The sequence below is a fragment of the Accipiter gentilis genome, chromosome 9 (genome assembly GCF_929443795.1).
Source record: "Accipiter gentilis chromosome 9, bAccGen1.1, whole genome shotgun sequence".
Taxonomy (NCBI): Eukaryota; Metazoa; Chordata; class Aves; order Accipitriformes; family Accipitridae; genus Astur; species Astur gentilis.
The window spans coordinates 10,158,754-10,171,956 of NC_064888.1; the positions used below are offsets into that span (position 1 = coordinate 10,158,754).

Consider the following 13,203-nt stretch of genomic DNA (forward strand, 5'->3'; position numbering starts at 1 on the left):
CATTTTTAGGTCCAAGGCTTCAGAAAAATAAACACACAAAAAAACCCCAAAAAACATTAAGACTGTGAATGTAGGAGTTCAGGAGCCAGAAAAGGCCAACAGACATAATTTGAATCGTATTACTCAAAACCCCACCAAATCCCCAAAACCCAACTCCTGACTTCTAAGCCAATCCGAATTCGGTGGCTGGGGATGTAATAGCCACTCCAGTCACAGCGAGGAGGAGCAGCAGCCCTGCGGTGCTCGGCTGTGGCTCACCAGCCAACGCAGCCTTTCACAGGGGGCTACACTCAGACTTGGCCTGACCCTCAGCTGAAGTAAACTGGCATCGTTCTATGGATGTGTCTTGTCACTTGTTGCCTGCCTTTTTCTTCCTATGTTTGTGTTAAATGCTGCTTTGTAATGAGCCACCACGCATTGCCAAGTGGCAGCCTTAGTAGGCCCTGGGAACCTGGACTCGGGCCTGCCTGGAAACAAAAGTGCTGCCTCCGAGAGCGAAAAGCCTCAGCCGGGCCCGGTCCTCGCTGTCACACTGTCTGTCCTCAGAGTTTGTATCTTCTGTCTGGAAAAACAACAGCGACCTTAAAAGGCGTAAGCACTCAGGGAACTGCCTAGTGAGGAAGACAGCTGTATACAATATTTTGTGTGCCTTTGTTCCAAGTTATAAAAACCAAACCGCTACCTTAGCTTCACACATAGTCTCCTTTTTTCTTTCTTCACATGCAACAAACAACTTTTTCCTTATGTTTAGTTTGAACATTTGCTGTCTGTCCCCCAAGGCTTTTCTCAGACTGGTTGCCTTTGTGTATCTGTCTTCTCGTTATTGACCCACTTCAGTTCATCTTTTCTCTGGCTATGAAGCAGAGTTTTCATTTAATTAGCATTGAATTTCATGCTGCTGTAGGCAGCCTACAGTCCTAAGATGTCTCAGGCAATTCTGCATTTTGTGATTCCACCTGCCTTCTCTGATTTTGAAATTATCAGCCATTTCAAACTTAGCTGAATACAAACCCGTCTTGAGATTGCTCATAAAATGAGCTAATGAAATAGGCCCAAATGCTAAACCCTCTTGAGATTGTTTCTCATGTGTAAAATCAATATTAATCATCAGTCCCTGTTTCCTCCTAACCATTCAGCTGCTCCAGGCTTAATAGTTTTTGAAAGAATTAACCTTGTATTAATTGCAGAACTAGCAATAAATAAGAAAATTAGCTACTTTATCATACTCCTGCATTCTAGTTAGCAGCTCTTCTCTTAACGTGAATGACAGATAATTTTGGAGTGATTAACTTACGCAGACCTTTAAGGCAACATGTGATTAGTGGTTCTGCACTGTTTTTGCATTTGGGCAGCAAACAAGAAAGGTTTTGCTCCTGCTGAAGTTAACAGCAAGGCAGTCCTTTGATATTAGAAGAGCATTACTTCTTCAGGGCTTGATGTATTTTTAAAAAGTGGAGGCTAATTATTAAAAATACTTCTCCAAGTTGTCAATAAATTAACCTAGTCATCAACTTTCTGCAGAAAGGCACCCCGCCTGCCCCCCCCTCACCAAACTCTGTTGTTCTTCACGTTACTTCATTGTGGTGGATGAGCTCTTCTCCAAACCACCAAACACTGGGCCCTAATTCATACAGATCTGTCGTGATCTGGCAGAGACTGTGGAAAATGACATTAGCTGCATGTGCTCCTTGCTGTTCCAACCCAGATGAAAACATGCAAGTGTCAGGAGCAGATCTTCTTGGGAAGAGAAGGAATGGGAGAGGAGGAGGAGGGAAATACCAGTTAAATGGTGTGCTCCCTGCATCAGACACCTATACAAATACTGCTGTATCACCAATACTGACAAATTGCACTGTTGAAAAATCAACATTATTCTTTCTGGTACCAGTGATTCATATTGTGATTTTTTTAATAAACTGCTAGTGTTAGGTGTTCAGCCCAGCTGAGCAAGAACCTTGTGACTGAGGAAGAAAGCCCACTTCTGTTCCCATTGTAACTAAAGGGCTGCACTTTCTGCAGCTTTCCCATAGCAGTTCTACAGATGCATACTGTCCAGCCATAATTTCCTGCTGCCTGATCAGATTATTCTTCCATTTAATTTTAGAGACAGCACCTTTTTCTAGTGTGCTCAGCATTGATGGGGTGTTCACCAGAGTATCACAATGATTGAATATTTAGGGATTTCATTGTGAATCTATCATTCCACTCCATAAATGAGTTGTGTTTGCATAGCTGAAGCTTTCTGTTCTTCATCCCTTACCAGCCAAGGCAAATCTATTTCTCTCTCTTGATGAATAATTAAAAAGTTGAGGAATGTCATCTCTGCATTTTTGCAAGTTTCTGAGTATTTTGCCTACAATGGTTGTTGTTCTCATTTGTTACAACTAAATCCTACTTAATATATAATGGGGAATGCTATATATGATTTATGAACTGATCTGGCAAATAGAAGTTAATAACATACAGATCTCATTAATTGATTTCTCCCTAGGATGGACGAGAAAAATACTTTTTTAGTTTTTCAGTTACAACAATTATTCATAAATGTTACCTAAAAATTGGAAAATGTTCTAGGAAAGTACTGCACTGGTATCTGTGGGACTTCAGTGCCAACATCTTCTACTCATATGTTGCAGTCATCTTTTGTGAGCCTGCCTTCCCAAAACCCAACAATGAGGTATACCTCATGTGCATACAATTTGGCTGTGATTTTAAAGCAAAAAACTCTGCTTGTTTAGACTTTCTGTCAACCAGTATTCCCAGAAAAATTTTTCAGATACAGGCTCTGATTGAGCAACACATGAAGATTCTTGCCTTATTGACTAAGACCATAGTTTTTACCCTTGGAAACTTTCCAGATAAGGATGCAGTGTTCTGTCAATAGCCTAATACTGCTTCCTGACTTTAAGCTTGTTAAACTGCTTTCATAGAATAGTAATTTTGAAAGAAATCAAGGTAATCAAGTATTAGATCTTTATATAATGACAGTTAAGAAAAATAGTAATTCCATCCTTCCAGTACATTTTCAGTCATGCATCTTTCTCTAGAAGAAAGAGCACGCCTTCAGGCCCCAAAGGCTCCGCTGTGGCCATACAAAGTAAATACAGTGTATTTTCTACTGGTAGAGGCCTGACCTAAAGCCTACTCTAATCAGTAGAACTATCTCCATAGCTTTCATCAACTTGGCATTAGGCCATGAGAAGGTAGCATGTACTTTGATTCATTTAAAACTTCAGTCATGTAAATTTGGACTCTGTGCTTGCTAGGTTAATACCAAGTCCCCATTGACCTCAGTGTGGACAGAAACAGAATTCATTATTAATGTTTATCTGGGGAGAATAGATGATTAAACAGATACATACCTGTACCCTTGTCATGAAATCCTGATTCATAATCTTATAAATAACTTTTTTAAATAGGATATGACAAAAAAGCAAATGGCTTTGGAAAAAATCAGTCTTCAGAAATGTCTACTATATTTTGAGAGTATTCATGGACAACCTGTAAGTATACCATGGAAAGATAGGTAAATTAAAAATTATCTAACTTCTCTAACAAATATTTTTGGATGCATATATTAAATGTATTTAGATGAATTTTACACTATTAACATAATTTTAGTTATTTCAGGTATAAATGTTGTTGCCTGACACTGATGAATTTGGTTTATATTTTAAAAAATAAAATAAGAGGGCAAGTTTCTAGAGGCCCTGTATCTCTCTTCATGATTGGAAGTTGCAGGGTTTGATGATAAAGGTGGAGGATTGTACATCACAGCAGACTTGGCTCATCCATACTGTAGCTCTGCTATGACGTATGAAACATTAGAATGCTTAGCAGCTGAGAAAGGTTTATAGGGCACCATCTGAGATGTGAACTACAAAAATGACATGACCTGTCATCTGTGTTTTCCTTTATTTCACAGCAGCACTTAAAACTATTAATTAAAATCCTTTCAAGGGACTTCATTGCTGAATGTAGGTACAAAACAAACATTGGTGAGAGGATGATTTGAAAATTTGTCTATACGCAACTGAGAATTCCTGTTTGATATCTAAGTCTGTATTCTTATGACTGTCTCTGTTTCTGACTAGTACTTGTTGTCATAGGGGAAAAAGGGAGTGGCACCAACATGTGTCCAAAAATATGCCAGCTGTTAAAATGATTGTGATCTGAATCTGATCTCTCTGCATCTTGGATAAAATAATTTTTTTTTTCCATCTTCTTTGGGCTTGGAATGAGAGCTGAGGGGTGGACAGAATATATAGGAAGGGTATGAAGAAATTTCTTTTCCTAAGAAGAACAAAAAAGAAATTGAGTTATTAGTGCTATATAGAGGTAAAAGAGACTTGAAGATTCAAAGCTGGAAAAGAGAATAGGGCATGCTTTGTAGCATGGGGGTCAGAGAGGGTGTTCCTTCTCAAGGCTGAAGCAGCGCTATGATCAGCTAAGAAAGAAGATGCTAACTGCATAAGGAAAGAGGTGATCAGTGAAACTAAGCCGCCATGAGGGAATCCTAAGTCTGCCAAACAGCTCTGACTTAAGGTCACAGAAAGCTCAGGGACAGTCAAGAATTTAAAGTTAGGCAAGATTTCTAAATCTTTTTTTTGTCATTGAAAATAAACAAGCAATCTGGAGCCACTCCACACAGAGTTGCATACTTAAATAATTGTGTCTCTTACAGAAGCAAATTTTAGTCTTTGTATCTATATCAATGTATTTTCCTGAGGGAAAGGGGTGAAGAGTCTGCATGCATCCTGGGCACCAAGAACAGCTGGAGAATGAGGCCAGCGAGGTCCAAGCTCAGTGGCAAGCACAGGGCCTGTGCCCTCTTCAGAGCTGGAGGGGTCCGGGAAAGAGAGATCTCCTGGGGAAGCTCACACAGTTTGTAAAAGCTGGGGAGTGATGACTTGGAGATGGCAAAGGACTGACTGCCCAGGCAGAGGCACTCTGGTGACATTCGCTAAGAAAACAGGTGCCTGCTATCAAAGAACTGTCCCAGTGCAGAAAATGGATTTTCACAATATTGAACGTTGATTGCTGGAGCCTCAAGATTCCCTACTTTAGATGTTTCATAGAACCATAGAATGGTTTGGTTTGGAAGGGACCTTAAAGATAATGTAGTTCCAACCCCCCCGCCATGGGCAGGGACACCTTCCACTAGACCAGGTTGCTCCAAGCCCCACCCAACCTGGCCTTGAACACTGCCAGGGATGGGGCATCCACAGCCTCTCTGGGCAACCTGTGCCAGTGCCTCACCACCCTCACAGGGAAGAATTTCTTCCTTATGTCTGATCTAAACCTACACTCTTTCAGTTTAAACCCATTAGCCCTTGTCCTATGACTACATGCCCTTGTAGAAAGTCCCTCTCTGGCTTTCCTGTAGGCCTCCTTTAGGTACTGGAAGGCTGCTATAAGGTGTCCCCAGAGCCTGCTCTTCCCCAGGCTGAGCAATCCCAACTCTCTCAGCCTGTTTTCATAGGAGAAGTGCTCCAGCCCTCTGATCATTTTTGTGGCCCTCCTCTCAACTCGCTCCAACATGGAGCGTCCATGTCCTCTTTATGTTGGGGGCCCCAGAGGTGGGTGCAGTACTCCAGGTGGGGTCTTGTGAGAGCAGAGTAGAGGGGGAGAATCGCCTCCCTTGACCCGCTGGTCACACTGCTTTAGATGCAGCCCAGGATATGGTTGGCTTTCTGGGCTGCAAGTGCACGTTTGAGCTAGCAACCTGTGACATGCCTTGTCACTTAACAAATATCACACCATAGCATTATCAAAAGGTTAATTGGAATGGAGTGTACTGGGATTCCAAGAAAATAATCAGAAATTTAGCCTATTATGCAAAAACTTTAGTGGTGGTTGTTGTTGGTGGTGGTTTTTTGTTGTTTTCAAAGCAAATAGCAAAATTCAGTCCTAGACAATGTCACAGTTATTGTATAAACCTCTTTTGGGAGTACAAAGAGAGAACCCATCAGAAAAAATTCTCAAGTTGCTGCATATTCAGAGTATCATGACTACAGCAGCCTTGAAACACAGTAGAGAGCACTGGTGATGATGATTGCCCTGCTGATGTATAGTATGGATGACACCATCTTTACCCAGCCTTACCTGAGTAGTCAGATGGAGAGGGCACTGACTAGGTTTAAAACAAAAAATGATCTGTTCTGGCTTGTTTGGCATTTCCTAGAGCTTGAATGTGTTACAATCAAATGGAACATGAAGACTGGGGAAGAGAAGTGGACTAGCTGGGATAGGCAAGCCCTGCCATTCTGCAGTGAAGCATACCTCTAGAAATAGTCCCTAACGACTCAATCAGCCAGACATATGTGGTGTCGTCAACCTGTATTTGTCTACTGTCACCCTTACTCCTGCTGACCAGGGATTTGTCTGCTTCTGAGCAACTCTGGACTATTGTCCATACCGTCAGCCAGTATGTGTCTCTTCAAACCTGCCGTGTGGTCACCCATCGGAGCGTGTGTAGCTGGGCTTCAATGCAGTAGTGCAGTAGTTGTGCGAAAAGACAGTGCGGTTGTATCCAGTGGGTGCTGATAGGCATGTGAGTTGAGGAGCAGAGGCTGATGGTGGACTGGTTTGGAAATGACCCTGTTTTGACATTTAATCACTGAGGAACATGTTGTTTTTCTGTTGTCTTTGTGTGTGTGTGTGTGTGTGTGTGTGATTTACTCTTTTTTTTTTTTTCCTTAGTCCAGTAAGTCAGTCTACTGCACAGCTAGTTTCCATAAGGTTTATTTTTGAATTTACAAATATTTGTGGCTGGATCAGGCTCTCAATACCTGATCTAAAACAATATTCTCCTCCAAATCAACACTGCTAATGCACTTAGCGCAAGCGCAAACTAAATGAACAGACAGTTAATCCCAACCATGGAAGGCAGTTCCAGTGAGGGATGCACACAGCAATTCTGCATGGAGCCACCTCACTCACTGAGGCTGTAAAGCTGCGTTTTCAGCACCCACCATCCCACTGGGCCGCTGAGTATATTGTCCCAGGTGGACTGTCACGTTACTGTAGCTTACCTGTTGCCATTATTACAGTTAAGTAGGTGAGGTGTCAATGCAATGTGCACAGTAGAAGCATATCTTAACTCTTACAACTCTTATTAGCATCTTCAGAAAGAGACAGAGAATAGTTTACCCTCTGCCTGGGTGGTGTGGCTCAAGGAAGTGAGGAATCCACGTGGTGTATTTTCCATTAGAAAATAGATTGCTATTTTCATTTTTAGAAATTGTATGGATTAAAATACAGTTCCCACGGAATATCTATGGAAGCAAAATACACATCAGGTCATATTCTTCTAATACCTTTCTTAGCTTTACAGGAGCAAATGAGAAATCTTATTATTTTTTTTATGTTTAATTTTGGAGGAGTATATTTTGTTATGATTTCTCTTTAGGTAACTAAGCAAGAAAAGAGTCTCATGAAACCTCTTTATGACAGATACAGAATTATCAAGAAACTTCTCGCAACTCCATCTTTGATCACAACAATTGTAAGTTGGAAAGAATTCATATCCATTGTCCAGTAAACATATTAAATGCTGTGTTTGATTTGTACCTGTATGTCAGCTTGGCAGCAATAGAACTACTGATATTTGAAGAATCTGCTCATTGGTTAATACAGGGTGTTGATATTTCAACCAGAGCAAATGCTCTATAAAATTCAACTTCTAAGCATGCCAGAGGTTGTAATGTACGGCAGCAGTTTCTGAGGCAATCGCTTCAAATGACGGGGTAAGAGATCAAAGGCTGGCATTAGTTTTCTATTATGCTAACATATGCAACACAGAATGAAACCTATCTCTTTCCATGAAGCCCTACACTGTCACTATATCTATCTTCTGTATTTTATTGTCAATGCTTTTATCAGTTATGTAGCACATAAATATTGTTCGTAGTACTTTAATAATGTATCGATGTAATGTAACAGTACTGGTCTCACTGTGAGTAGAAGTAGCAGAATCTGGCTATTTGGAAGTTAATTAGCATGCCTCTATCAAAAATACTGATCTAATACTAATTGGGGCTGGGTTGATTTTAAAAATTATGAACTATTGCCTTGTTAGATGACAGTGGAGCTTTAGATTGCTTTGAAAAATCCCAGTGTAAATCTTTGTACACACGCACACGGATATTTTATTTGAAAAATTTAACTGACGTTCCCTTGTGCTTTACTTCTTAGGAGTTTTTATGTTTAAGCTTTAGTTTCAAAAGCTCAACTTTTCTTCTGAGGGTGAAGGAACATGAGGAAGACAGTGAGTGACATCACTCTATTTTGGTAGTTAACATTTGTAGCTGTAAAACTGTGGAATCTCTACCTCCGAGTCCTGTTACAGTCAGAATTTCTGGACATAATACAAACAGTAGATGGTATATGAGAGGAGTACAAGTTCCACCAAGACTGCACTGCTTACAGAAATACAGAATGTTCTTTAAATCCTTGCCACATATAAAGGCTTTTGCGTAAACAGAAGTAAATTTCTGGCTGGAGATACTCAGAAGCAGGGCCATCATCTGTCCTGTTTAGTCATGGTGGACAACACACAGTAACTCAGTGAGCCCCATGAGAGCTCTCATGAACAGTCTCGGGTTGACCTGGGTAAAGCTTTCAATATGTGTAATCTATTTCAGTGAATACATCCCGAAGTTAGATCCCAATTCTTTATGTTGTCATCCTATTAATTGTTAGTATTGTAATGTAAACAACTAATTCAATAATGCTTTACGTTTTACAAGCAGGAAGAGGAAGACTCAGATGAAGACCATTCTCAAAGCAGCCATGAGTTATCATCCGGTCCGATATCTTGCCTCCCTGTCGATGAGCATCTGTGTTACTCTCAGGAGGAGAGTGAGCCTGCGTATGTTTCGCCTCTGGATGAAAAGAAAGTTTTCAGGCAAACAGCCTTGTCTATGTCCAATTTACACGAGGCAACAATGTAAGTTCTGTCTTTTTTTTTTTCCTGAATGTTTTAAAATATTTCATGTAGACTTTGTAAATGAAACATGATCCATACTTACTGCATGGGAATATTCTATACCAAAGAAGTGATTCAGTGTTTTCTTATAGGAGAAAAGAGGCAGACGGTATTTGTTGTTTGGGCAGCATACCTGTGGTTTGAGCTATTTATTCAAAGAACGAACTTTGTGCCAAGTCCATGAAGAGAAAGGTGAAGGAATGTGAGCAGATAGGAGATATAACTACATATACAGAGTGGTAGATATGACATAATGGCATAGTAAAGATACGTAGCCCTACCTATAATTGCTGCAAAATTTTTAGATATCTAACTACTAATGTTCTTACAAAGCAGTCATAAAACAAAGCACAGTTCGGCCATGCAGGATAATCTGCTCCTCTGTTTGTGTGTGTACTGGGATTGACTCTGAGTGATGTAAGAATGCCAGAGACATCAGGCATATGAACAGCAACAGGGGAGCTGAGTGAAGGATCATGCAATACACGGTCACATGGGAGGCCAGGGAATGGGTATAAAATCAATTTCTTCCTTGCATGAGAATAGTTATTAGTGTCTGGATGCTAGAAAAAAAACTTACTACCACTCTCCTACCCTCCATTATAAAACCAAAATAAAGCCCTCCTGCTTTGTAGTTAAGAATTTCAGGTTGCATGAGACAGCAAATCTCAAGATGCACATGGGCTGTTATCACTCAGCCCTGAAACCTGTTGAAGAATATGCCTTCCAGGAACAGATGTGATCTCAGAGCTTGTGGGAGGGTATCTTTTTCTTGTGTTTTGATTGGGAGTGCTTAGACACATAAATGAAGTTGACCAGGCTCTAACAAAATCAAGAGTAAATAAAAATGTCTCGGTTTTATACGTAACTTGACTATGTATGCAATAGTTTGCTCACAAATGCTGTGAAGATATTTCTGTGCATTTTGCTATTACAGAAAAAAAAACCACCAGCTGCATATGTCGTAACGGAATTCTTTCTCTGCTTAAAAACCTTATTCTCCAAATACCAGCTAAAACATGGCCTCCAAAAATATTGATTCTGGGTACCACTAGTATTTCCACTGCATCACAGTCATGTTTGGTAACAGCTGCTTTTAGGAGTAGGGCTTGGACATTGACTTTATTAATTCAGTTCGAGAGATGCAAAGCATTTCCTGTGAGATTCTGAGGCCTGTCAACTCCGTTAATTCCACACAGAATTAAGACCACTAGCAAGACTCAATCCTGAAAGCTTTTCCTTCCATGTTGTCCACAGAGTCTCTGCCTTCACTTTATTAGAAGAGTGAGAATACTAGTAAAAGGGAAGGAGCGCAACTGTTTATCGCGTGTGGCCAGTTATATCCATAGTTGGAGGGATGTGGTGGAACATCTCGGGGCACTGAGAGATCAGTGCCTGCCGTGGTCCGTAGCAGCCAGCTGCTTATTACCCAAAGCCACAGCCTTTACAATACTTCCAAGCACTTGGGGGTTTCATGTTCTTGTCTCTGTTTTACAGGCCTGTTCTGCTTGAACATCTCCGAGAAACAAGAGCAGATAAGAAAAGGCTTCGCAAAGCTCTGAGAGAGTTCGAGGAACAATTCTATAAACAGACAGGAAGGTAAATAACCAGCTCAACAAAATCCCTCTCCTTCTCCCCTTTGGGCTCTTATACAGACGTGTTTGCTCCTGCTAGGGTGGTTACTCTTAGGGGAGCCGGCCAGAAAAGCTGCAGCTAGGGTCTGGAAGATACCATGGAGGTGTCTGGTCTCTGTGGAGATGTCCACCTCCCTGCTTAGTTCCTCTGGCATGTGGGCATCCCTGAGGACAGTCTGGACCTGGGGAGCTTCCAGGACATGCCTGGAAGGTATAAACCCCGAGCTGAAGGGAGGCTGCTAAAGAGTCTTTCTGATGATGTCAATCAGCAGGGATTACACTTGGCAGTTGGGACACTTTTAGAGGCCAGATTTAAAAGCAGGAACCACTGTTTCTTTCACCCGTAGACAATACTGGCTACTTTACACTCGCCGTTTATCCTTCTCCCTTCATTTAGCAAACTTTTTTGCTGAAAACCACGGATGATATGGGCATGGAGTATTCTGGTAACAGTTTTCAAAGCACTATGTGTAATAACTTCTCTGCGTGTTTGAGAATGAAGTTGTCATGCTTGCATGGCTGACAAGAAAGAAAATTACTTGGTATATGAAAATTCAGTATTTTAAATACTGTTATTTCATTTCTGTCTACTAGAGCTTTTTGGTCCTGTCAAATTACCTTTAGTCACCTACAGTTAGGAAAAAAAAAAAAAAATGCAACCCAATTCTCATTAGTTGTTGCAGAATTAATTTTAAAGACTGTTTCTCCCCTTACTCATAAAAGTGATGGCACTTTTATTTCCTTTTCATAGGAGTCCTCAAAAAGAAGATAGGGTGCCAATGGCTGAAGAATACTCCGAATACAAGCACATGAAAGCTAAAATCAGGCTCTTGGAGGTTCTCATCAGCAAGCATGATATTTCCAAAACAATTTGAAGCGAATGCAATGCTGTGATACTGTTCTTTAGCAAAAACCAAGCAAAGAAACACGTAATGAAAAAGAGGAAGTAATTTTACAGGTCTTGGTCTGCTGCACAATTATTTGACACACTGAGATTTTTGATGCACTTTACCAATTATACTAGCTGGGATGAGAGAGGACAGCAATATGCAAGACTATTAATTAAGCACGGGTGAGTGGACTACGGTATATTTTTTTTTCCTTTTGAAAAAGCCTTGAAGTGCACTGTGAGAATGCTAGAAATTACAAGGACGCCGAAGTATTGTAGATTGTCAGTTTGACCTGCTCTTAGTTTTAAAAGGCATGAGGAAATGCTCTCCAGGTTCTTAGTATATGATATTGTACCACATCTTTCTTTCCAGAATTAACAGGCACTATAATTAACTATTAATGTCGGTTCTCAATGTGCCAATTCACTAGATATTAAACGAAACATGAGCGAAAAACTCATGAACGTAAGCTATCTTTCAAGACAGCATTGCTGTTGAATTCCAGCAGCTTCAAAGAAAGGTGCATACAAAGAACCAGTGCCAGGATTTGGTCTAAAATTCTGGGAGTAGGACAAAGTGATGCTGCCTATGCAAAAAAAAGAAGGATGGAACATTACTGCCAAATGGAACTTTTTTTTTTTTTTAGAAATAAGAGAAAATGCTTGGCAAAACAAAATAGATACGGTTTCCTGGGAAGAGATAAAACAAATGTACTGGCTGCTGTCCTTTTCACTATGGTTCACAGGACCTGGCTCATGGTACTTAAAATTCAGTAAATAGATCAACTACATGCTAATTTTGATTTATGTATTAAACTTTGCACTTTATTTTGCCTGATGCTATAACATTTGCTTTTCTAACTACCAAAGCTCGTTTAGACGCATGCACTTTGTAAAATGTCAAAGTATTTCTTGTGTTATAAATTGCCACATATATATTAAAATCAGACTAGATTATTGCATTATGCTAAGATATTTTGGATAGATAAAGTACATGGTATATAATTGAGTGTCACAGTTATCTGATGAGGAACGCTAGACTTCTTGTTTACTATAAATAAGATTATAAAAAAGATTATAAAAAAGATATTTTTTTCCATTGGATTTATGCATCTTTCTTAACTTTCAGAGCACCACACTTTGTACTATTAAGGTTTTTTTTCACTATTTGTGATAGACCATTTGTGTGAAAAGTGGACTATTAACAAACAGAAGGATTATCAGTGGGTTTTGTACTAGAAATGAAAAGCAGGGATTCTGGGAAATACCTAGCCCAGACATAAAGGAAGGAAGAATAATTAAAAAAAAAAAAAAAAAAAAAGGGACTCAAATACGTTGAATCATGTTTAGTGTTTTGCTTTAACTGTCATTTTGTATTGACCACGTAGTATAAGCAACCTGTTTTCTATCTTGGTAAGAAGATTTTCATTTTATAAAGCCCATTATGTACCAACCATGTTTGTATTTATATTGTATGTTATGACTTGGCATGATTTTGAAGACGTACACATTTTCAAGTAGTTTGGAGGAAAAAGTATGAACACTAAAAAAGGAATTTTTTTTATTTCTGTGAGGTTTGTTGTTTCAGTGTACTGACTTAAGAATTTATAACTTAACTTTTATGAATCAGAAATCGTCTCCTTCGTAAATCTGTTTTAATTAAAGTCATCTAGAGCAACAGGAACAGATAC

At 39.8% G+C, this 13,203-nt stretch overlaps 1 protein-coding gene across 9 annotated transcripts in view; it reads left to right on the plus strand.

The window, feature by feature from the left end:
- FAM13C (family with sequence similarity 13 member C) overlaps positions 1-13,203 on the plus strand; it is a 58,157-nt gene extending 44,954 nt beyond the window's left edge. For 4 of the 9 annotated variants that reach the window (XM_049810794.1, XM_049810798.1, XM_049810797.1 and 1 more), the window contains 5 exons: positions 3,420-3,503; positions 7,412-7,507; positions 8,751-8,950; positions 10,487-10,588; positions 11,375-13,203. In XM_049810794.1, coding sequence (XP_049666751.1) covers positions 3,420-3,503; positions 7,412-7,507; positions 8,751-8,950; positions 10,487-10,588; positions 11,375-11,498 — 606 coding nt within the window. In that variant the 3' untranslated portion in view covers positions 11,499-13,203. The remainder of the gene's footprint in view (positions 1-3,419; positions 3,504-7,411; positions 7,508-8,750; positions 8,951-10,486; positions 10,589-11,374) is intronic. The other 5 variants (XM_049810796.1, XM_049810801.1, XR_007507317.1 and 2 more) reach the window with 4 other exon arrangements.